Source organism: Panthera pardus, unplaced genomic scaffold, assembly GCF_024362965.1.
Source record: "Panthera pardus isolate Hobbes unplaced genomic scaffold, ASM2436296v1 HiC_scaffold_3, whole genome shotgun sequence".
NCBI classification, from domain to species: Eukaryota; Metazoa; Chordata; class Mammalia; order Carnivora; family Felidae; genus Panthera; species Panthera pardus.
In genome coordinates this window covers 14186373-14212003 of record NW_026526876.1, presented here as the reverse complement: position 1 = coordinate 14212003, position 25631 = coordinate 14186373, and the positions used below count along the sequence as shown (strand labels likewise).

Sequence of the window (25631 nt, the reverse complement as noted above, 5' to 3'; positions counted from 1 at the left end):
ACACGAAAATAAAAAGCTTTTGCACACTGGGGAGCCTGGCTGGCTCAGCTGGTGGAACATGTGACTCTTGATCTCAGGGTCCTGAGTTCGAGCCCCACGTTGGGTGTAGAGACGACTTGAAAAAAAAAAAAACTTTCTGGGAGCACCTGGGTGGCTCATTCGGTTGAGCATCCAACTTCGGCTCAGGTCATGATCTTGTGGTTCGTGAGTTTGAGCCCCACGTTGGGATCTCTGCTGTGAGCACAGAGCCCGCTTCGGATCCTCTGTCCCCTCCCGCGATGCCCCTCCCCTGCTCACTCTCTCACTCTCAAAAATACATAAACTTTAAAAAAACTTTCTGCACAGCGAAGGAAACCATCCACAAAACAAAAAGGTAACTTACTTAAAGGGCGAGGATATTTGCAAATGACAGATCTGACAACGAGTTAACATCCAAAATATATACACATGACTCAATATGAAAAAAAAAACGTGAATAATTAATTTAAACATGGGCAGAGGACTTGAATAGATATTTTTCCAACGAAGGCACACAGATGGCCAACAGACACAGGAAAAGATGCTGAACCTCACTCATCATCGGAGAAATTCAAGTCCAAACCACAATGAGATACCACCCCACACCCGTCAGATTGACTGTTATCAAATAGACAAGAAATAGCAAGTGTTGGAGAGGATGTGGAGGAACCTCGTGCACTGTGGTAGAAACGCAAACTGGTGCAGCCACTGTGGGAGACGGCATGGAGGTTCCTGGAAAAACTGAAAATTGAAGTAATGTACGATCCATTGGGCGCCTGGGAGGCTCAGTCAGTCGAGCGCCCAACTCTTGATTTTGGCTCGGGTCGCGATCCCAGGGCGGTGGGACTGAGCCCCGCGTTGGGCTCCGTGCTGATCGTGGAACTTGCTCGGGATTCTCTCTCTCTCTCCCTCTGCCCCTCTCCCCAGCTCACATGCTCTCCCTCTCTCAAAGAAGAAAGAGGAGGAGGAGGGGGAGGAGGGAGAGAAGGAGAAAAAGGAGAAGGAGAAGAAAAAGAAGAACTCTAACACCCAGCAATTCCCCTTCCAGGTTTTCATCCAAAGAAAACAAAAAAGCGAATTTGAAAACACCCACGCATTCCTCTCTTTGTGGTGATGTTATCTACAATAGCCGAGATATGAAAACAACTCAAGGGTCCGTGGATAGATGAATGGATAAAGATGGGGTGTATCCACACACACACACACACACACACACACACACAGACCGGAATATTACTCAGCCACAAAAAAAATGACGTCTTGCCATTTGCAGCATCACGGATGGAGCTAGGGAGTATAATGCCAAATGAAATAAGTCCGTCAGAGCGAGACAAATACCGTATAATTTCACCCGGAAGGGAGAAACCTGAGAAACAAAACAAAACCAAAAACGGAGACAGACTCACAGAAACAGAGGGCACGCTGGCAGTCACCAGAGGGGTATGGAGAAAATAGGCGAAGGGGATGAAGAGGTATAATCTTCTAGTTACAAAGTAAATAAGACATAGGGGTGGAATGAACAGCGTGGGGATATTGTAACGACTTCGAGTGGTGACAGAGGGGATGGTGGCCATTTCACAATGTGTACAAACGTCTCCTCACCATGTCGTGCACCTGAAACGAATACGATGTTGTGTGTCAACTATCCTTCAATAACGGTTTTTACAACGGGATAAAAAGGGGCGCCTGGCTGACTCGACCGGCAGAGCGTGGGACTCTTGACCTCCGGGTCACGCGTTCAAGCCCCATAGTGGGCATAGAGCTTACTTTAAAAATGTGATAAATAAATCTGTATCTTTAGAATTGGTCTTTATATTTCATGACTGCGATCTTTCTGAAGTGTCCAGGCCAGTGATTTTGTAAAACATCCCTCAGTGCGGGTTTGTCTGATGTTTCCTCATGATTAGGTTCCATTTCTGCGCTCCCGGCAGAATCTCTCTCCTGGTGCCTCATCCCACTGGGAGGCACTCGGTGTCTGTGGGTCCCCAGTGCAGGTGACGTCGGTGTTCATCACTCGGTTAAGATCGCGTCTACCGACTTCCTCCACCGTAAGGTTAATTAATTCGTATTTTCAACAGTCAATAAACAATAATTAGTCAAAACTTCGTGAGGAGATTTGCTGAGTCTGTGCAAATGTCCCGTTTTCGCCAGGCTTTCGCCGCCAGCAGAGACCTTGCTGTTGACTCTTGCCTGAATCGGTGATGAATCTGTGGGCTGCCCGACGCAAGTTTGCTAATTCCTGTATTCCGTCCCTGCCGTCTAGGTATCCGGCCATCTATCTGCAACACGGGTTATTTACCCCACAGATGAAGAGAGCCGTCCGTTACTGTCTCCTTCTTCCACATCTGGCAGTAGTATCTTAGACGTGTCTCCCTCTCTGTGGACGCTTCCTTCCTTTGTGGCATCTCACGGTGCCAACGCTCATCTGGACATTCCCTGCCCCAGCCCTGGAGCCCGCCATTTCTCCAAAAGGCCCTTGTCCCTTTTAGAGGAGAATGGAATTTGGAAACTAAGATCTGGGCACCAGGTGTGTTCAGTGCTGCTGGGACGTCACTGCTCCTGGGCCCTGTGGGCAGACAGAGCTAAGAACCCCCCTACACACACACACATACACACACACACACACACACACACACACACACTAATATCGATTTCTTTTTTTTTAAGATTTTATTTTTAAGTAATTTCTATGCCCAACGTGGGGCTTGAACTCACGACCCCGAGATCAAGAGTTACACGCTCCACTGACTGAGCCAGCCAGGCGGCCCCCACCTCCGTCTATTTCCATATTTAAAAAGCAAGTTCATGCCAATAGGTGCTCACCTGAGCAAGGGACAGGTGGCTGTGGGCCGGACGTGGGAAACCTGTCCTCGGACGATGTCAGCTCACTCGACCCAGGCCCAGGGCAGCGCTGGCCGGTGACCCCCTGCACTGCAGCCGGCATTGAGCCCCAGGACCCCAAAGGGAACCTGTCTTGATTCTTCCAGCCTTGGTGCTGCAGTGACCTCAGGTCTCAGGTCTGGACGAGCCAGAGTGGTTCTGGGGGGTCTGCACGAGAGGCTGACTCGGTCTTTGTATGAGAGCTGAGTGGCCCTGGTGCAAAAGCCGGAAACTCTGGCTCAGGTTCCTACCTGTGAGATGACGCGGCTGCACCAGAGGGGCCATGCCCCATTGACGCTGTGTCCCCCTCCCACACTGTTCAGGCTCTGCTGTGCTATCCGGGCCATTTCGAAAACCATCCTGGGCCTAAAACTTAAAAGACACCTACCTCTATGAGCACAGGCCTGAGCCATAAAGGTGTCAGCTGCTCAGACCTTTTGGGGACTGGGGTGGGGGCAGTGCAGGGGTCAGGCAGCACCCCAGAGGTTCTGCTAAGCACTGCCAGATCCTAGAGAGAACGGGGTTCTGGAACTTGCTGCCTCCTGCAGGGATGGACAGGGATCCTGGTGTTGGCAGCCTCAGGCCAGGTCTGGCATCCGGAATTCAAGAGGGAATCAAACAGTGCGGGCCGCTCCCAGAGGCGGAAACTGAGGCCCAGCGAAAGATCACACACCTGCCTTATGTGCCTGCCCTGTGCACAGTTGTGTCTGAAGCCAGAGAGGCAAGGGCCTGGAGTTCGGGGAAAGACCTGGAAGGGACTGAAAGGCACGGCAGTCCTGGGAGCTGGAGGGGACCTTATCTCCTGACGCGCACGGAGGCGGGCTGCCCTCCGTGCTCACGGGTTCATTTGTTTGATGAATTTGTCATAACTTGAAAGGCCCTGGTTTATAACGCTGACTTCCTGTTCCAGTCCCTTGCCAACATAACCACAGGCAGGTTAATTGCACGTCCATCACCGGCCGGGGGCGGCAGCCAGCCGAGCCCTGCAGCCTCCTGGGTGTCCTGGCCGAGCCGGCTCCCCGCTCCCGCTGCCACAGCCACCCCGCAGTCCCCCTGTGCCCCAGAGCCCTCCTTCGCCACCCCTTCCAGTGAACCGGCCCAGACGTGGCTGGAAGAGGAGACAGCACCCTCAGGGTTTGCTGGAGAAGGAGGGGTCTGGGCGGGCCTTCCCGGAGAGTCTAGGGGAACCGTCGTGGGAAAATGGGAGTGTTCTCAGCCTGGGGCGGGCCGGGCAAGGCCCTGAGCTGGATGCGTGTGCCCGCGGGTGCCGCTGAGGTCTGCCGGGGGGCAGGGTTGGGCTGCCACGCACCCCCGTGGTTGCGAGGAGGGCGCCAGGCCCCCGGAGCGCCCCTTCATGCTATGGTCTCTACCGCTCGGACCTTCCTTTTGAAGGATTGTAGTCTCCCTGGGACCCTCCATGACAGGTCCCCACTAACCGGGTGCCTGACAGCAACGGGACGGCCTTCACTTACAGTTCAGGCGGCCACAAGTCCCGAACCAAGGTGTCGTCGGGGCTGAGCCCCTCCAGAGGCTCCCGGGGAAATTCTTCCTGGCCTCTTCCAGCTGCTGGTGGCCCCAGGCGTGTCCCCAATCTCTGCCTCCTCCTCACGGGACTTCTCCCTCCGTGTGTGTGTGTGTGTGTGTGTGTGTGTGTGTGTGTGTCTGACACATCCCTCTGCCTTTCTCTTATCACAAGGGTGCCCATCCCTGGACTTAGGGCCCAACCTAAATCCACGATGGCCTCATGTGGAAAAGGGATGTAAGCCAGAACCAGGAGGGACCCGGGACCTGGAGCCCGGCCCCTTGTCCATGACTGCAGGTGCACGGGCCCGAGAGGGAACCGGCCCAGGCCAGTGCCCTCAGCACCCAGGCACCTGGGCGACTGGGCTGCCTTCCCAGGACACCCAGGCTGGAAGAGGCCAGAAAAGCCACAGTGAAACATTGATGTATATTTGAGCTCACATCCAGGTGCTGCAGAGACTGAGTGGGGCCGAGGGGGTGGATGGTTCAGCTATGACCGGTGTCCCGGCCAACTCCTTGGATGGCACTCGGCCCACACTCGGCCTTGGAGCCCGCAGGGTGGGGTCAGGCAGCCCGGCCTCTGTGTGCAACCCCGGGGCCTTGGCAAGTGACCTCTCTTCTTCACCTGTAGACAGATGAGCTCCTCCTCCACTGGGGGCCCTGGGGCTGCCCACGGAGACCGATTTGGTCTGGCTGCCAGACTTCACCCAAGATTCAGCCTTGGGAAGCACAAGTGGGTGGCCAGTCCAGCCCTCTGTGCTCCCCAGCTCTGGAGGCGGCCAGGCCCACAGCGATACCCTTACCTGCAAAGGTGTAGGGCCTGACGGAGGTGGCTGGGAGAGAAGGCAAGCCCAGGGTCCCACGCTCAGGCCCTTTCCCCCTTTTGGAAGCAGGGTCAGGCCTGGCGCTGGGACAGGAGGCTGAGGGTTGTAGGCCAAAGTCTGCTGGGGGCAGCTGAGAAGCCAGGGCCCTCCCTCCCCCAGGCTGCCCGGTGACCCCCAGGCTCACACCGGGAGAGGTGGAGGGGCAGACGGAGGGCCCTGAGGCTCTTGTGGTGGGCCGGACAACTGCCCGCTGCTGCCCCGGCGTCCCCGGAGCCCATCCTTCTGTCCTCCTGCGGCTGGGGCGGGAGGGGCCAGCCCAGGACATCACCCTCCAGGACTCCGGGTCGTTTCCCCTGCTGGGAGCAGCCAGTTCACCCCACGCATGTCCTGGGCCCCCTGATGCCCCGACCCCTTCCACCCTCCTTGTGCTTCTCCTCTGGGGTGGGGTGAGGGGCTGGGAGGCCTGGGCGTCCTGAGGGAAGCTGCTGGCCCTTCCTTGCTGTTCTGCGAGGCGAGCAATTCATTCCCACAACCACCTGGTTAGCCCAGTGTTCAGGGGGGAGACGCGGGGTCACAGCAGACAGACCCCTGATTCCCCGCTCCTGGGGACCAAGGCTGGACTCGGGTGACAGGGTGTTTGTAAAGTGAGGCACCAGGGTTCGAGGCACAACAGGGCGGGTGCACTTAATGCCCTGAGCCCTGAACTTACACGTGGTTCAAGGAGCCCATTTTATGTACATTTCACCACAGCTTTTGCAAAAAAGTAAAAATTTTAAAGAGGAGAAAAGAGCAAGGCAGCGGGAGATCTGAGACACAGAAGAGACGGAGGCTGGAGGGCGGGGTGGGGGGCGGGGGAGAACTGTCTTTCAGCCTCAGGGGCCCCAGCCCTGCCCCGCCTGGTCCGCGCGCCCCCGGGGGTAAGGAGAGAGCGCGTGACCTGGCGGGGGTGACCTGGTGGAGGTGACCTGGCGGGGGCCACGGGCCACACTCGCCCCGGGGTTTGAGGCAGGGTCTCGCAGGAGTAAGGCGGGAGGCAGGAGCCCGTCCCGTCCCTCAGGCAGTGTGAGTCCCATCGGGGCCTCCGGGAGTCCTCGCCCGCCAGGAGCGCTGGCTGTAACCAAGGAGGCGCCTGGGCACCTCGGGGCCACGGCGGGGCTCCCGGGGCACGCAGGGAATGCTCCTCGGGGCCGGGGCCTCCCTGCAGGGTTGAGAGGTTGGGGCCGGGTGGCCAGCTCAGGGAGGGGACCCTGGGGTGGGTGGGGTTCAGCTCTGTGTGCTGGCGCTAGGCCTGAGAGGGGGAGGGGAGAGAAGCAGGGGCCCGTCCAGGCGACCGGTGGCCGCCACTGCCCAGGATGCAACGGTCGGTGCTCAGCCCTGCTCTTGGGTGACCCAGGGGGTGACGCCGGCCCAGTTTGACCTTGCTTTCCCAGGCTTCCAGGCCTGGTGTCCCTCCTGCTTCTCTGGCCTGTCCCCCACTCCCAGACCGTCCATTGTCACTCTTGCACCGGCCTCATCCACGCCTCTGCCGGCCACGCCAGCCGGGGACTCTGCAAGCCAGTCGGTGGCTCTCACACTGTCCAGCCTGACCTGCTGCCTCATCGCCGCCCTCATGCCGAGCAGAGCAGAGCGCACCCTGGCCCCTGAGCACCCCCCCCCCGAAGCCTGCCGGCCCTCAGCACCCCTTCTTGGCCAAGGGCCCCCCAGCCCTCCAGGCTCAGGCCCAAGCCTGCAGTCGTGCTCCACTCTGTTCTTGCAACCCCGGGGCAAATCTCCGTGGCTCTGAGTTACAAACTTCATGAAAAATCCCGCTCCAGCCACCCTCACACCTGCAGCCCCCTCCCCTGGGCTCCATGGGGGGCCCCCAAGAGGCACCCCCCAGCAGCACAGGCGTCCTTCCCACACTCAGAGCTCTCCGCTGCCTCCCCTGCCGGTCTTCCCAGTGTCCCCACCAGCCCCTGGCTCCCCAGCCCCTGCCTCAGGTCTCCTCCCTCCTGCCCCCACTGGCCTCCTTTTGTTCCCGGAAGCCCAGGGCCTTGCACCTGCCAGCTCCTCTGGCTGAAATGCTCCCGACTCCCCCTAATGCACCTCATCTCCTTTATTGCTTTTCTCAAACGTCCTCTCGAGTGCCCTATCTAAAACCGCAGCACCCCCCCCCCCCGCCCCGCCAGCTTCCTGGGCTCTGCGCACACCCTTGGAGCATCTGTATAGCGGACTCATTTGGTGCGTGCTCTTGGCCCCACCCCAGTCCCACTGCGGCGTAAGCTCCAATGGTCAGCTCGTGGTCCCAGCTCCCTGTGCGCACACACCAGGCCCACGCCTGGTCCCAGGTGACTGTGTGGTGGCTGAATGAGAGGGTTGGTGGTGAGGACTGCTGCATGGCAGGTGAGATTGACCTGGGCTTGCCCTTTCCCTGGGAGCTGCCCTCACTCTCATCCGCAGCATCCTCCGGAAGGTGTGCTCGGCCTCAGTAACAGGTCTGAGGTCGGGCCCCAGCCTGGGAGGTGCAGCTGGCTCTCAGGGCCGTGGGCCACCTGCTGGCCTGGCAATTCCGGGTTCTGCAGAGACTCCGTGGGGGTGGCTGTGCTCAGTGGCGGACAGAGGAAGGCCACCCTCTGGGGTGGAGAGGAGCAAGCTGGGTGGACGTTTAGAGGCCAGCCTTGGAACCTCCTTCCAGAAGCCTCCTCTGCTCCGGCCAGCGGGCAGACTCACTGAGCAGTGAGCAAAAGGCTTTGATGATTGGCACAAAAATAGTCAAACAGACCAGCGGAACAGGAGAGAGGGTCCAGAACGAGACACCCCCTCCAGCCCATCTCCGAATCAACTGGTTTATAACAAAGGCCACTCTAGCGCAGGGAGAAAGGATGGCCTAGGGTGGCCTTCTCATTCAAGGTGCCATCTCGGTTGGATTTGATGGGGAAAGATGACCCTTGATCCCCACATCATAGCATATACAAAAATTAATTAAAAATGGATCACAGACCACCATGTGAAAAAGTCAAATCAAAAAACTCCTAGAATAAAAATAAGAGAATCTCTTCAAGATATTGTCACTGGCTAAGATTTCTCATATAGGACACAAAAGGCACTCACCATGAAAGACTGGACTTCATTACATTTAAGAACATGTGCTCATCAAGATGCCGTTAAAAGAGTGAAAAGGGAAAGCCACAGACAGGCGACAATATCCACTCCATACATCTGTACACCTTTTTTTTTTTTCATAAAGATTTTATTTTTAAGCCAATCTCTGTATCCAACGTGGGGCTCAAACTTACAACCCCGAGATCACGAGTCGCATGCTTTATTGACTGAGCCAGCCAGGCGCCCCCACACATCTCTGTGTAGTGGTAGATAGATAGATAGATAGAGAGGAACCCAACGAAAACTTCATGTCCAGACCGTATAAAGAGTGCCCACAAAACCATTAAAAAAAAAAAAAAAAAAAAAAAAAGACAAACAGGCCATTTTTGAATTGGGTAAAACACTTGAACAGGTACTTCACAGACCTCTAGGACACCCAGATGGCCAGTACGCAGGTGTAAAATTGGTCAGCCTCATTGATCATCAGGGAAACAAACATTTAAACCACAATGAGATACCGCTTCACATCCAGCAGGAAGGCTAAAACGAGAAGTCAAGTGCCAGCAAGGCTGTGGGACATTGGGAGCCTCACTCCCAGTGGGGTGAAGGCTGGCGTGCCCCCACTGAAAGCCGCCTGGCAATCTCTACCAATCCCCACGCCAGAGCTGGGACCCAGTAATTGCACTCTTAGGGATCTACCTGTGATTAGTTTTATGTGTCCATGTGCCTGGGCCGTGGGCTGCCCAGACATATAGTCAAACATCATCCTAGCGTGTCGCGAGGGTGATTTCGGATGGGGTTAACGTCTAAAGCCACAGACTGCCCTCCCTACTCTGTGTGGGCTCATCCAATGGGTTAGCGGGCGAGGAGGACAAAGAGGGGCCCCCTCCAGAAAGTGAGAGAATCCCCTCCTGTCCAGCTACCCGAGCTGCAGCACCCATATTTTCCTGCCTTAGCACTCACACCAAAACATCAGCTTTTCCCGGGTTTCCAGCAGCAGGTGCACATCTGTGCACTTGTCAGCCCCACAGTCACGTGGGCAATTCCTTACACGAAATCTCTCTATTCCGTGGCGCACTGTGTCGGTGTCCCGTGGCTGCTGTGACAAAGGACCACGGACTGGCTGGTTTAAAACAACACAAGTGTACCTCTCACAGTTCAAGAGGCCAGACGTCTGAGAGGAAGGTATCCGCAGCTCTGGTCCCTCTGTTCGTGACTCCCTCCTGGCTTCCGGGCGGCTGTGACAATCCTCATCACCCCTTGCTGTGGTCACATGACTCTGATCTCCACCTCCATCGCCCTGTGGCCTTTCCTGTGTCTCTGTGTCTCTCTTCAGCCTGCCCCATTCTAATGAGGACATCTGTCTTGGGGTTTAGGGCCCACCCTAATCAGGGTAGTCTCATCTCAGGATCACTAACTAATTACTTCTTTTCCTAAAATAACGGCACATTCACAGGATCCGGTTCACGCACCCTTCAGTGGGGCACATACTCAGCAAGCCCCAAACTGGAAACGACCCAAACACCCATCAGTAGGAGAACTGGATGGACAAACGGTGGTTTCTTCCTGTGATGCCGTATCACTGGGCCAGAAGGAGGAAGTATTGGCACGTGCAACCACAACAGAGGAGTCTCACAGAAGCAGCGTGGACTGAAGGAAGCCAGACACCGAGATTAAGGAAGAAACAAAGCAAATCCACGCGCTACGAGGGGCAGTTAAACACTGCAAGGTCCCCGTGGGGCACCTGGGCGGCTCCGTTGGTTGAGCCTCTGGCTTCGGCTCAGGTCATGATCTCGCGGTTCGTGGGTTCCAGCCCCGCGTCGGGCTCTGTGCTGACAGCTCGGAGCCTGGAGCCTGCTTCCGATTCTGGGTCCCCCTCTCTCTCTGCCCCTTTCCTGCTCATGCGCTGTCTCTCTCTCTGTCAAAAATAAAAAAACATTAAAAATTAAAAAATATACACCAGGAAGACCCTGAGGTCACCCCACAGGGTGGGACTTGTTCTGTCCTCACCCAGTGCACCTTAGTGTACATGTGCTGTCCCCTGATTAAGACAGGACCCCTCCCCCCAGACCTCAGGCTGGGGGGATGCCTGCTGGGCAAGGGTACCCACCTTCGGGTCTGGGGAAGCATGGGGACGTGGGTGCTGTCAGGGCTTGGGGGGCATCGGTGACGCTATTTGAAGCTTGGCCTCAGACACCTCCCTCTACCTCTCTGAACAGTAGTTTCCCCAACTGTCAAATGCGTGAGGACCTGCCGGCCGCACGGGTGTGTAAGTTCTCAGCCCTCACCCCCTCCGCTCCAGGGGGAAACCTGGCTCCGGGGTGAGGGGCCAGGGCCAGGTCAAGGCAGGAGGCCAGAACCAGCGTTTACAGACACTCCTGCACCGGTGTGCCCACACGTATGAACGTGTGTGCTCGTACGCGCACGGGCGTCAACGTATTCATTGGAAATCTGCGTTGGGGAAGGGGAGACGGAGGCCTTGGCGATCACGAAGGCTTAAATTCTGTGTGTGTGTGGCTCACAGCGTTACTGCGGACGGCCCTGCTCTGCGAGATGCGTCAGGGGACAGCAGCCCTTCTCCAGAGAGAAAATCAGTGGCCGCTCAAACCCACTTCGAAGTGCCCCGGATTCCACACTAGTGATCTCCAAAATCAATCAGGCATCACTATGACCTAGACCTCTCTGCCCACCTGTCCCAGCGGGTCTTGGGATCCTGGTCCTTTCCTGACCGGCTGGTGGCTGCTCCCCAACAGCACATGCTCCCTCCATCGCGGCTCTGCCCGGAGAGAAGCCCACACCCTCACCCGCCACCCAAGATCGGAGGAGCTGCCTGGGGCCAGGGACAGCGTGGGGGTTGGTGTCGTGGGACTGTCAAAACCAATGACCACAAACCGGGGGCTTAACGTAGCGGAAATGTATTCTCCCAGCTCTGGGGGCGAGAGGTCCAAAATCCAGGTGTGGCAGGGCCTCACCCCCTCGGAAAGCGCCAGGGGCACGTCTTTCCCATCTCTTCTGGCTTCTGGGGGCCCCACGAGTTCCTCGCCATGTGGCCGCATCCCTGCAGTCCTGGCCTCTGTCGTCACACGGCCTCCCTGAATCTCCCTCTGCCTCTCTCTTAAAGGGACACGTGTCGTTGGGCTTAGGGCCCACCCTAATGCAGAATGACCTCATCTCGAGGTCTCTATCTCAGTTACATCCGCAAAGACTCGTTTTCCAAACAAGTTCACTTTCATAGGAGCCTGGTGGATTTGGCTTCTGGGGGCTACCATTGTGCACGGACACTTGCCCCCAGGCTTCTCCGTTGTCACTTGGGACCACCCCACCGTCTGCCTCTCAAGTCCCCACCTACAGAACGTCCTCCCCGCGATTGTGGGGGACGTGACCTGCCCGGCTCAACCGGCGGTACGTGGCACACCTGGGTTTGGGCCCGGGTCTCCTGAGACCAAGGAGGCACACGTCAGCTTGGCCGTGGTGGTCCTGGAGCCCTCGGTGAACCAAAGCAGGTGCAGGTGGGCTGGAGAGAGCTTGCAGGAAGTGAAGGGTCTCGTCCCAAGCCATGGGAGACTTGGGCCCCACGAATGCTAGGCAGCCCCTTAGAAACAGGAGGAAAAGGGACCTCGGACGTGCCCCCAACAGGCTCCGTTTCTGGGGTCCAGGTCACAGGATGGGCCTGTGGGTGTCTGGTGTGGTGTGGGCCCTGGGTGTGGCCTTGCATGGTGTGTGACAGGGGACGGGGCACTGGTGTGGGTGCACAGCGGGCTGCAGGTGGCCTAGGCTGCCAGAGACACGTGGGGCCCAGGGGGCCGACTTCCTCTCTGCGCGGTTGGCCGGGGCCTGTCTCAGCCTCTGTCCCGGAGCGGCACAGAATGGCTGGAGATGAGGCCAGGGAACCTTCGTGACACTGATATGCCACTCAAACCTTTGACCTTTGTATCTCGGGTTCATATAATGCGAAACACCCAACAGGAGGAAGAAGCAGGCACTGGCCTCTGCCTGGCCCCCTACCTGTCCCCTCGACCTTGGGGCCGGGCCTCACCCTTCTCTCCCAGGCACCCCCACCTCAGCCCCTTCCCCACCAACCCCAAGCCCGGCCTTGCCTCCATGCTCCAAGAGGCCTTTCCAAGTGAGGAAATCACCCAGCACCTGAGCCCAAGTACAGACAAGCCCACCTGCCCGGCCCTACCTCCGTCTGAGGACAAGGGGAGCTGTGTGCTTTGCGGCCACCGGGGACCGAGAGCTGGGCTCAGCCAAGGACGGGGGCATCTGTCCCCGCCGAAATGCTCCACAGAGGCCCCTCTGAGGTTGCTCATCAGAACCCAAACCCTGCGTGTCTCTGGGTTTTCAGGGCTGGAGCTCCGACTGAGGTGAATGGCCTGGGTCCAGATACTGGCTCCCCCTTCCCGCCTGAGTGGCCTTGGCCGGGAATCGGGGTCACCCACTGGCTGAGGTTTGGCACTCAGGAAAGCTCCATTCTCCCTCCTGGTCAGCGGTGATGGCTGGCGCCCCTCGGCCTAGCTGGCAGCCATGCCCATTTCTCTTCCTCCCCACCCCCCACTGCAGATTCCTGTTTTCACTCTGTTGGGGGGGGGGGGTCTCTCCTGCCCCCTCCCGGGGGCCCCAGGACTCCGGGCACCCCCTCCGGGCACCTGTGCGAAGCCAGAGATTCCCTGCAGCCAAACTCTCACCCAGCAGCTCCGCTGAAAATCCTCCGCAACCCCCACACCCAGCCACCCTCAAGGGGCCTCCGGCCCATGGCCCTTGATCCTGGAGAGGGGGCAGGGCAGATCCACCGACAGCCCACAAAGCAATCACTGTGGTGAAAACAGGGGCAGGCTGGGTGAGGGGCTCCAGCCCCTCTGCCTACCTCCGCCGGGAGCCCTCTGCAGGCAGGGTGGGGCCACAGCATTGGCAGGGGGTGCAGGGGGCCCAGGGATCCCACTGGGGATCCAGAAGGAAGTGAGCTCACCCTCGCCCACACCTGAGGCATCAGGAGGCCCCCCACACGGGTGTGCCTGCAGCAGAGGACCCTGACCCCTGGGTGAGCCTTTCCCAAGGCCCTCGACGGGGTGCGGGAGGCTGGCTCAGCCCTGGAGGACCGGGCCCCCTATGCCCCGCCGTCGTGGGGTACCCGGCGCCTTCAGCCTTGGCCGTGGGCCTCCCACGAGCAGGGGTCTGACTGTCCAGGGCTCACTTTACTGTGGGTGTTCAGGACACAAATGCCCAGTCACCGGTCACATCCCAGCTTTGGGGAAGTGGGAAGGGCTTCTGGGGGCTGGTCTGCGTCCCCCCTGGACTCTGTGCACTGAGGGACCAGAGCCGGAGCAGGCCACATCTGCCCTGGGTCCAGCCGGTGGTCTCTACGGGGCCTGGGGGTGGTGGGTGCAGGGCAAACTGAGGCTCCCCAGGGCGCACAAACCATCAGGGAGCCTGTGGGGCAGGGATGGGGCGGAGAGGCTCCGCAGAACCGCGAGCACCCAGCGGGGGCAGTGAATTCACAGGGCGGCCAGGAGAGGGAGCAGGGTGTCCCAGGGCTTCCCAAGAGCGTGGCGAGGGGGCCGGGATCTCTGGGCCTGGACGTGTGTTGGGGGGTAATGTTGATTATCTCGGTTTTCCGTGATTACAAAATGAATACATTTCAAAAGAGAAATTTGAGGAATTTAGGAAGAGAAGAGCCTCCCCAAGGCTGCCTGCGCAGGGGGAGGAGAGAGGCGGCAGGTGGTATGGCCTGGACCGGCGACACAGCAGCCCTGGGCGCTCCAGTGCCCCTATTGTCCAAGTCGCTGGGCCTTCGCCACCCGGCCTTTTACTAAGAGAGAACAATGCAAACTCACAGGGAGGACCCCATTTCCTAGCCCAGACCCCCAATTCGAGGCCTGCGAATCACCCTCACCTACCACCTCCCCACCTCAGTCTGCCCTTCCCTCCTCCGGGATGCCCCTCCTGACGGACTCCCACCCGAACTTCCTCTGAAGTCACCACAAGGTCCTTGGGTTTCCAGCCAAGGATGTTTGGACTCTTCTTCCCGCTGAGGTTGGGTCGCCTGGGTCTCCCCATCGTGGGGGCTGAGATCTGGCAGGGCTGAGGGATGCCCATGTGGGACCCGCTCTGCATGACCAAGAGCTCTCCAAAAGTGAGGTGCATGCCAGAGCCAGGCCAGGGCTGGGGCGCCATCGGGTTGGGCTTCTATTCCCGGATGGGCCTGACTCAGGAAGGGGATTCTGTGGGGAAGGCTGAGTCTGTCTCAGAGTTACCTCCACCTGGATCCCCTCACCCAGGGCCACCCTCTCATCTTCCCCAATGGCCGCGGCCGTTTAAATCTAGAAAAAATTGGGTTTAACAACCCTGTTTTGAACCTTGGACACTGACACCAATTTTTACCCTTCTCCTGCAAGCCCCCGGCCCCCAAGCACAGAGCTGGGGGAAAACCATGCATCCGACACCCACTCAAGGGTTAACTGAGGCCAAAAGCAGCCACTGTTGTTCCGAGGCGCCCCCAGCCCTGATCCCTGGTCCCGTGGTGAGCACGGGAGTGTGGGTGCGGACAAAGCTGTGTTCATCCAGCCCTGGGTTTGATGATAGCCGCACAAGGACCCCATTCTCCGGCGTCTCCAGCTGTGTCCCCTCCCCCAGTGAGCCTGACACCCCGGGGAGGGCCCCCAAGGGCACAGGCTCAGCTGCTGGGGCTCTGGCGAAATTCACAAGGGGCCTGCGCTGGGGAGCTGGCTCTGCCTGAACAGAGCAGACAGCTGCGAGTGGGCCCATCACGTCTTCCGCGGGAAACTGCCTGCGTTTTTACAACTGATTTTTGAACCTAAAAGTGGAGGTTCATATCCAGCCTGTTAAACATAATCTTATTGGTTTCAGTCCAATGTGACCTTTTGGAATCTGGCTTCCAGATTCTTGCCATATATTAGCAGGTCTTCCCAGCTGTGGAGATGTTGACCTGCCTTGCCGTGTCTTGCTTCCAGTGACTCGGAAAAACAGGCCAGGCTGGCAGCGCCTGCAGAGGGGGCTTCCCAGGGAAAATGGGGCCCCGGTGGCGTCCTTCTTGTGGGTGCTGTGGCCCACAACGTGGCATCATGAGACCCATGTTTTTCTGCTGTTCATCAAGAAGCATAAAGGGCTTGCACAGTCTGCCATGTCCAAGAGCCTTGGGGCTGCTCGGGACCCACAGATCAGTCAATCTGGTTTTGCAGAGTCTGGGGCCCAGATATGCAGCCCTTGGGTGAGAACAGACCAAGTATTTACTGTCCGGGTCGCAGTTTGCTCATCTGTAAAATGGGCATGATCATCATGCCATCTGTGTCCCAGGCGGTCCAGAGGACGAAATGAGTGTCTAGGACACCACCTGGAACCCAGATGTCCACGTTCTCATTGAGGCCACAGAGGCCGACCAGTGGAGTGGCCCGAAAGGCTTGCCCTCTGGATCCTGGTCTGAGCTCCCAGCCAGGAGTGTGTCCATCCCCTGGGGCTGCCCCTCATTGGCCAGAGGGCAGCTCAGTTAGGTTGCCAGGTTGCCCCACTTGTGTGTGTGTGTGTGTGTGTGTGTGTGTGTGTGTGTGGGTTTGTTCTCTCTTGAGCACGTGGCCCTTCTTTTCTGCAACTCATTCTCCTTCTGAGAAGCACACCCCCTCACCGTCACTTGTTGAAAGCCGGATCCTTGGCCCCAGCTGTGTACCCCAGCAGGACCAGGCATCTACTGAGCCCCGGCCTCCTGCAGGCCTCCAGCGGCGGAATTTCGCCCCTGGGCTGGAGAAGGGGATGGAGGGGGGGGTGGCGAACAGCGCCCCGCGCCCCCTGGCGTGACCTTCTCCGCACGGACAAAGGCCGGCAGGGCGGGCGGCGCCTTTAAGGACGCGGCGCGGCGGGGTCGGTGCCAGGAGGCGCCGGGCGCGCCCCGGGGGAGCAGCGCCGGCAGAGGGGAGCGGAGGGGAGCGGAGGGGAGCGGAGGGGAGCGGAGGGGAGCGGAGGGGAGCGGAGGGGAGCGGAGGGGAGCGGGCGCTCGCCCGCGGCCAGCCCCGCAGCCACCCCAGGCGCGCCCCGCGTGGTCACTTGCCCTTTTCCCACTTACTCGGGCGGGGGCTGGGCTCTGCGCGGTGGGGGCGGGGAGCTCCTCGCCGGACGGGGGGCCCCCCGGAGTTGGGGAGCCGAGCGAAGGCCAGGGGCGCGTCGGACCGGGGTGCGAAATGCGGCGGAGAGTCGGAGGGCCGCCGGGGGTCGCGGCGACGGTCTGGGTGCTCCCCTCCCCCCCCCCCAAGCCCGCCGCCGACCGGGCAGAGCTCGGGAGGGAGCTCCGGGCGCGGGGCCCCCGGAGCGCACCAACTCTCGGCGACCCCTCCCCGCGTCCCGTCCCGCAGCCCCCTCCTCGAAAAGCGAGTAGAGCCGGCGTGGAGGGTAGAGATTAGATTCCGCTCTTCTCCCATCAATTTTCCGTTTAATGTCACCGGGCCCCATTGTGGGAGAGGGAAGCACGTCACCCAGGCCATAAATTTGCGATTATGGCGCCTCCAGCCGCCTCCCCGCTCCCGGGACCGGGCGGGCTCCGGAGAGCAGGTCGGGACGGCGCCGCGGCCGCTCCCGGAGCGGGGATCCGGGGCGGGACCCCGGCCCGAGCCGCCCCGAAGCCGCCGTGCGCTACGTGCACTTCTCCCGACGCGGGCCGCTGCGCCCCGCGCCCCGCCGCCCGCCCCGCGGCTCCTTCCAGAGGGCTTTTGTTTCCAGCGCGGAGGTCGGGGCTTCGCTTGGCTCCCACCCGCCTCGGGCGGAGGCTCTTTGCCTCATAATGCCCGCTACTAAAAAATACTTGTGCAAAGAAAATCATTTCGGTGGAAAGAAAACTCCCTGATTTGCGCCTGCGCTTCCACGGGGCAGAGCGGGCAGCGGCCGCCGGGCTCTGAGTCCGCGTGTGGACACCGACCCTGCCCGCGGGCCCACGGGGGCAGAGGCCGCGCCGGCAGCGACTTGCTCCAGAAGGCCCCGGCGGAAGTGGCCGTCGGGGCGCCGGCGGCGCAACGCTGACCCCAGGTCAGCCTCCTCTGCCCGTCCTGGCTTGCCCTGTCGGACTAGGGAGTTTTCGGGGGAGTCTCCCTTTGGGACCCTTTCCCGGAAGCTTCCCGCCCCCAGTGACCACCTGCAGCCGATACTGATGCATCATGAATTGGGACGGAATATATGTTTGTGCAGGCCAAAAAAACACAAAAAAACAACGGATCTATTGAATGATTTTTAATTAAATGGGTCTACTGCCCTGTTAACAAAAGAGGCGGTGGGCGGGCGTGCTCAGATCAGGCCCCAGTGGTGGTCCTGTGGCTGCGCCTTGGCCAGCCCCACTGCTTGCCTCCGAGCACCGAAGGGGAAAGGGCTTTGCCACAGGCCCCGGCTGCTCTATGGGAACTTTGAAGGGAATTAATTTATTTCTGGTCCATATACGCTGCAGGTAAACAGGCCAGCACAAGAAAGAGGGGAGCGGGCAGATCTGGTGCCTTCCCAGCCCTGGTTTCTAACCAGAGGCAGCCCAGGGAGGGAGCCTCCAGCCTCGGGCATCTGGCTGGGAGAAATGTCCCAATGGCCTCTGGACAGGGGGTGTGGGCTGTGGCTCAGCCCGAGTGCAAGAGGAAGTTGGTGAGGTGGGCCCACCGCAGACAGCTGGGTCTGGGGTGTGAGTGTGGAGCTTGGCCAGCAACAACTTTACAGCAGGAAGAGAACAGGAGGGCCGGGCGTGTGACCTTGCCAGACTGAGCCGTCCAGGCCTTCGTTTTTTTGTGTCAGAAGCCAGTGTGAATAGGCCGTAGGCAGGGTCTTTCCCAGAGCCCGGTGCCGGGGCAGAGGTAGGAAGGGGCGACTAGCAGCGGCTGGGGCTTTTCCACCTTTGGGAATGTGAAGAGACCCAGCAGGGAAGCTTGCTTTGAGGTACCGTCCACCCTGGAGCCTGGGGTGGGAGGGGGCAGGTGCCATTCCCCCCCTATATCTCAGGGCCCTTCCCTCCTGCCTGAGCTCCATAACTGGTGCTCCGAGGAACCTTGTTGGACTTGAGTTCGGCGTGGGGGCTGATGGGCTGCCGCCCTGAAGATGGGGTCAGCCTGGCCCCAGACTCCTCCTCTGGGTTTTACTACTGACCTTGCCGGCCCGTTGCGGCTCTGCCTGGGCCAGCTGGATTTTATCAGAGGAAACCCTGACACCCCAGCCTGTACCCCTGTCTTGAGAGACTAAGAGAAAAATTACCAGGTGTACCCACAACTGCAAAGAAAAGACCCCCCCCCCCCCCCCACCGTTCAGGAAACAGCCAGGGCTGCCCAGTTGTGGTCTGACCTAAAGGTGGGAACCAATCGAGTTCTGCTGAGTGGTTTGACCTAAAGGCGGGAACCAATCAAGTTCTGCTGAGTGTTCAAATTTAAATGTCAACCAATAACAGCTCTGTAACCGCGAAAAATCCCTAACTTCCCCATAACTTGCTTGTGCCTGTCTATAAAAGAAGCTGTAAGATCCTCGCTCGGGACCTCTTAGCGTCACCGGTAACGAGTGCGCGGAGGTCCGGGTTCGAACCTGCAATAAACGACCCTTGCCGCTTGGCTTTGACTCTGGACTCTGGTGGTTTGTTCTTGGGGGTCTTTCGAATTTGGGCATATCATTTGGGGGCTCGTCCGGGATACCCCCAAGCCCACCAGACCCCAAGTCAACGGGTCGTCCCTGAAGCCGATCAGTAAGTGAGCCGGCTCTGTCCATTTCTGTCTGTATATCGTCTGTTCGTTTCTGGCTCTCTCCCGCGCGGGATCTGTATCGGGGACTGACACGGCCCTGGCAGACGCGCTATAGGGCAGTCGGTTGGGACCAGTAGGAGACGTCCTCTGGTACCCGTCTGGGGCGCCAATTTGGCCCATCGGAGCTTTTCTGTTCGGGTTACGGACACCCGAAACGCGCTAGTGACCTATGTTTCGTGTTCTCTATTCTATAACCTTTAAGTGTTGAACCCCTTCTCTTTCACAGGTGACCTGGCCTGGCGCAACCAGAAATCCTCATAATTTTACTGTTTCTCCTTTTTAATCCTTTTCTCCACCTCCAGGATACAGATGGGCCAGTCTCAAAGCACTCCTCTTTCTCTCCTTGTTGCTAACTTCAGGGATGTTAGAACCAGAGGACAGAATTTGAGTCTAGACATCCGGAGGGGAAAATTAATAACCCTCTGCCGCTCCGAATGGCCAACCTTCGGCGTTGGATGGCCAACCGAAGGAACTTTCTGCCTCCCTATAATTGCTAAGGTGAAGTCAAAGATTTTTCTACCGCGTCGCGAGGGACACCCGGATCAGATTCCCTACATTCTAGTATGGCAAGATTTGGTGGAAAATCCACCCCCTTGGTTGGCCCCCTTCCTGTCCTCAGGAACGTGTAAGGTCCTTGCCATGCGGACTGCAGATCCCCCAAAATCAAGGACGCCAGCCGCGCCCTTGTATCCCATATTGCCTGATAGTCAGGACCTACTATCCCTAGACCCTCCACCCTATCATCCCCCTCCCCTCGTACCCCAGGCCCTACCAGCACCAGCCGCCCCACCAGCCGCCCGCTAGTTGCCCCCCTAGAGGAACCGGGAAGACAGGAAGCGGCAGCTGCGCCGGAACCAGGAGGACGGGAGGCTATAGCTGCGTCGGGCCCCATTGAAAAGGGGCGCCTGGGTGGCGCAGTCGGTTAAGCGTCCGACTTCAACCAGGTCACGATCTCGAGGTCCGTGAGTTCGAGCCCCGCGTCGGGCTCTGGGCTGATGGCTCGGAGACTGGAGCCTGTTTCCGATTCTGTGTCTCCCTCTCTCTCTGCCCCTCCCCCGTTCATGCTCTGTCTCTCTCTGTCCCCAAAAAAAAAAAAAAAAAGTTGAAAAAAAAAATTAAAAAAAAAAAAAAAAGAAAACGAAACCTACCTCGAGGGGCCAGCCGGCCGAACCCGCGGGCGCACCCAGCGTGAGCCAAACCCTCGCCTCCCCGACTCCACTGTGGCCCTACTCCTGCGGGAAATAGGACCCCCCGATGAAACAGGCAACCCCCGACTCCAGTATTGGCCCTTTTCCACCAGTGACCTTTACAACTGGAAAACACAGAACGCTCGATTCTCTGATAACCCTAAAGACCTAATAGCTCTCTAGACAGTGTCGTGTTCACCCACCAGCCCACCTGGGACGACTGTCAGCAGCTCCTCCGCATCCTGTTCACTACAGAGGAGCGAGAGAGGATCCAATTAGAAGCAAGAAAGCTGGTTCCCGGAGACGACGGTCAGCCGACATCTAACCCTGACCTCATTAATGCGGCTTTTCCCCTAACCAGACCTCCACAGGACGAATGGGACTATAACACGGCAGAAGGTAGAGGAAGGCTACTCATTTATCGCCAGACTCTGATGGCGGGTCTCCGGGCTGCAGCTCGCAAGCCCACCAATTTGGCTAAGGTATATTCGGTCGTACAGGGAAAGACAGAGAGTCCAGCTGCTTACTTAGAGAGACTAATGGAAGCCTTTAGACAGTTTACCCCCATGGATCCAGAAGTCCCTGAGAACCAGGCTGCTGTCGTTACGTCCTTTGGAAATCAAGCAGCTCCTGACATTAAGAAAAAACTCCAAAGTCTAGAGGATTTAGAAGGTAAACAGATCCAGGATCTGCTCCGTATAGCACAACGGGTCTACAACAACAGGGACGCCCCAGAAGAGAGACAGATCAAGGCCACAGAGAAAATGACTAAAGTCCTGGCCGCTATAGTCCAGAAAGAACAGCCACCTCCAGAAGGCACTCAAACAACACGCCCTCCCAGGCGGCACTTAGATAAAGATCAATGTGCCTGTTGTAAAGAAAAAGGCCATTGGGCACCGAGAATGCCCCAAAAAGAAACAACCCCACCCCAGCCAAGGACAATGGCAGCCTAAAACAGCCCCCATACTGTTTACCCAAGATACAGAATCGGGAGGACGGGGTTCGGATCCCCTCCCCGAACCTAGGGTAACACTGCAAGTGGGGGGGACCCCGGTCCAGTTCCTAGTTGATACCGGGGCACAGCACTCAGTTCTGGTCAAGCCCCATGGAAAAGTATCTGAAAAATCTTCCTGGGTACAAGGAGCCACCGGAAAAAAAAAATACCCCTGGACAACTCAGAGGACTGTGGACTTGGGAACTGGGAAGGTAACCCACTCCTTCCTGGTCATTCCCGGCAGCCCCTGCCCCCTGTTGGGGAGGGATCTGCTTACCGAAATGGGGGCCCAAATTCATTTCCAACCGGGAGGACCCACAGTGACTGACTTTCACAACCAACCCGTATCTGTGCTCACTGTGAGACTAGAAGATGAATACAGGCTCCATCAGGAACCCACTCCTCTGGATCAGGGCACCGAGCCCTGGCTTCAACGCTTCCCAGACGCGTGGGCAGAAACGGGTGGTATAGGGCTAGCAAAACATCGCCCAGCCCTATTTATAGAGGTCGAGCCCGGGATGGACCCCGTCCGCGTGCGCCAATACCCGATGCCCGTGGAAGCCAAAAATGGCATCACACCGCACATCCGCCGCTTCCTTGACCTCGGGGTCCTACGCACCTGCCACTCAGCGTGGAATACCCCCCTGCTGCCCGTGCGCAAACCCAACAGCGGGGAATACAGACCAGTGCAGGACCTGAGAGAAGTCAATAAGCGGGTAGTGGACATACATCCAACCGTTCCTAACCCCGATACTCTCTTGAGCGCCCTCAGCCCAGAAAAACAATGGTATACTCTTCTGGATCTAAAAGATGCTTTTTTCAGCCTACCACTAGCGCCTAAAAGTCAAGAGCTATTTGCATTCGCGTGGACAGATCCAGACAGAGGCATAAATGGCCAACTCACTTGGACCGGACTGCCACAAGGATTCAAAAACTCTCCGACCCTGTTCGACGAGGCTCTACACGAAGATTTAAGTGAGTACAGACAACAACACCCTAATATAACTCTCCTGCAGTATGTTGATGATCTCTTAATAGCTGCCGAGATGCCCGAAGCCTGCATCCAGGGAACCGAAGGTCTCCTGCGAACCTTAGGCTACCGCGCCTCAGCAAAGAAGGCTCAGATCTGCAAGTCAGAGGTAACTTATCTGGGTTACTTACTGAAAGGGGGCAACGCTGGCTAACGGATGCCCGGAAGGAGACCGTCCTTCGTATTCCCAGACCGCAGACGCCACGACAGGTGAGGGAATTCCTAGGGTCGGCTGGGTTCTGCAGACTATGGATACCAGGGTTTGCTGAATTAGCAAAGCCTTTATACCAGGCAGCAAAAGATCAACAGCCCTTTAGTTGGACGGAAGAAGCCGAACAGGCCTTCCAACAGATTAAAACTGCTCTGCTATCAGCACCTGCCCTGGGACTCCCCGATGTCTCCAAACCCTTCCACCTATACGTAGATGAAAACCGAAGCATAGCTAAGGCGGTGCTAACCCAGCATTTAGGCTCTTGGCGCAGGCCAGTAGCCTATCTGTCTAAAAAGCTAGATCCAGTGGCCGCCGGATGGCCACCCTGTCCCCGGATGATTGCAGCCACTGCCCTAATGGTAAAGGGCGCTGATAAGCTGACCATGGGCCAAGAGCTACAAGTCACCACCCCGCATGCCATCGAGGGCATCCTCAAGCAGCCGCCCGACCGATGGCTGAGCAATGCCCGACTCACTCATTACCAGGGACTGCTGCTGAACCCCCTCAGGGTGATCTTCACCCCCCAGAAGGCCCTGAACCCGGCATCACTGCTGCCAGACCCAGACATGGGAACCCCACTCCATGACTGCGCCAACATACTGGCTCAAGTTTATGGGGTCCGGGAGGACTTGAAGGACCAACCATTGTCGGATGCGGACGCCATCTGGTTCACCGACGGAAGCAGCTTCCTTCACCAAGGACAAAGGTATGCGGGGGCGGCCGTGACCTCAGAGACCGAAGTGGTGTGGGCAGAAGCCCTACCCCCCGGAACCTCGGCCCAGAAGGCTGAGCTAATAGCCTTAACCCAGGCCCTAAAGTTAGGAAGACATCGCAAGCTAACCGTGTACGCTGATAGCCGATATGCCTTCGCCACCGCTCATGTACATGGGGCGATATACAGAGAACGGGGGCTCCTCACAGCTGAAGGAAAAGACATCAAAAATAAAGAAGAGATTCTAGCCCTGCTAGCAGCCTTATGGGAACCCAAAAAGCTAGCGATTGTGCATTGCCCAGGACATCAGAAGACAACCGACCCAGTTTCCCGGGGCAACAATTTGGCCGATCAGACTGCAAAAAACATAGCTCGGCCCCCAGCGCAATCGCTGACCCTACAGCTGCCAGACCCCGGACCCCGGGAATTGCCCCCCAGCCCTGAGTATTCAGAAAGCGACATTCAATGGATGAGTAAACTCCCTATGACCCGAATCAAAGATGGCTGGTGGAGAGACTCCAAAAGCAGCATTATACTCCCAGATAAACTAGGATGGCAAGTTCTAGAGAGGATCCATCGAAGCACCCACTTAGGTTCCCGGCGAATGTTGGACTTACTGAGGCAGACTGGACTAAAAATCAGAAATGTCTCTGATGAGGTCGATCAAGTAGTCGCTAAATGTACAGTGTGCCAACTCAACAATGTGAGTAGCCATCCTCAGACAACAGGGGTAAGACAAAGAGGGAGCAGACCGGGGACCTATTGGGAAGTAGATTTCACGGAGGTAAAACCAGGAAAATATGGATATAAGTATTTGCTAGTTTTTGTAGATACCTTTTCAGGATGGACTGAAGCCTTTCCAAGCAAGAATGAAACGGCGCAGATTGTAGCCAAAAAGATCCTGGAAGAAATCCTGCCCAGGTATGGTTTTCCAGTAATGATAGGGTCAGACAATGGACCTGCATTCGTCTCTAAGGTAAGTCAGGGACTCGCTTCCACACTTGGGGCTGATTGGAAACTACACTGTGCATACCGACCCCAAAGCTCAGGACAGGCAGAGAGAATGAACAGAACCTTAAAGGAGACCCTAACCAAATTGACCATGGAGACTGGCGCTAACTGGGTGGTCCTTCTCCCCTACGCTCTGTTCAGGGTGCGTAATTCCCCGTACAAACTGGGACTCACACCCTATGAAATAATGCATGGTAGACCACCCCCCCTCATCCCTAACCTAAAAGATAACCTTGTCAAAGCTGAGAACGATAATAGTCTTGAATTCTTGGTCTCCCTACAAGCCTTGCAGAGGGTCCATGAAGATGTAGGGCCCAAATTAAGAGAACTTTATGAGACTGGACCCCCGCCTATTCCTCATCGATTCTGCCCCGGGGATTGGGTCCTCGTCAAACGTCATCGGCGGGGGACTCTGGAACCCAGGTGGAGAGGACCCTTCCAAGTCATCCTGACAACGCCTACTGCCATCAAAGTAGACGGAATCGCCACCTGGATCCATTTCGCCCACGCCAAACCGGTGGACCCGTTCTCAGACCTCATGGGACCCTCAAAGACAACCTGGACTGTTGACCGGACTAAGGACAATCCTTTGAAATTGACCCTACGCCGCCAACGGACTGAGCCGTAACTATGGTACTTGCCCTCCTCTTGATTGTTCTGCAAATTCTGTCTGTACGTCCGAACCCCCACAACCTCTATAATTTGACATGGGAAATTACTAACTTAGAGACTCACGAAATCTACAACAAAACCCAAGGAACTGCCCCATGAAATACTTGGTGGCCAGATGTCTATTTCAATTTAGAAAAAGTTAGTCCATTAGAAGAAATGGAGGGTAGATGGAGGCAACCGCAAAGGAGGGTATCAATAAGCAGAAATGGATTTTACGCGTGTCCGGGATTCAGGACGGGGGCGATGAGGCACACATGTGGAGGGATCGAAACCCTCTACTGCGCAGCGTGGAGTTGTGTCCACCAATGATGGGGAATGGAAGTGGGAAGCAAAACCCCAATTTATTGAAATGTCCCATGTCCAACCATGTACCCGCACCAGGTATGATGAGAACTGTAACCTTATTCATATAAGATTTACAGAGGAAGGAAAAAAGGACAGGCGGTGGGTCTCAGGACTCACTTGGGGACTCTACTTATATCAATATCCCCTCTTTGGGACTGCCATTCAAATAAAATTAAAACCCTCCCCTCTTGTACAACCAGGGGGGCCAAATCAGGTATTAGGAAAAAAAAGAATAAGCCTATCCCCGGGCAGATCTCCACTACTCCCTCCAGCAGAACCCCCATCCTTACCCCAGGAGTAAAAACACAAGCTATCCAAGAAAATCAGAACCCAGAAGGCGTAGACTCCCTATGGAAATTACTAACAGCAGCGTATGAGGCCTTAAACC

General features: G+C 57.5%; 1 protein-coding gene across 1 annotated transcript; it reads left to right on the top strand.

Annotated features, from left to right (window-relative positions):
- The first annotated feature begins 16822 nt into the window (after positions 1 to 16822).
- LOC109277138 (uncharacterized) lies at positions 16823 to 24854 on the top strand. The gene is made up of 6 exons (XM_053893064.1): positions 16823 to 16953; positions 17196 to 17348; positions 20630 to 20750; positions 21121 to 22401; positions 22989 to 23770; positions 24368 to 24854. The coding sequence occupies exons 1-6, from the start codon at positions 16823 to 16825 to the stop codon at positions 24852 to 24854; spliced, it is 2955 nt and encodes a 984-aa protein (XP_053749039.1).
- Positions 24855 to 25631: the final 777 nt, after the last annotated feature.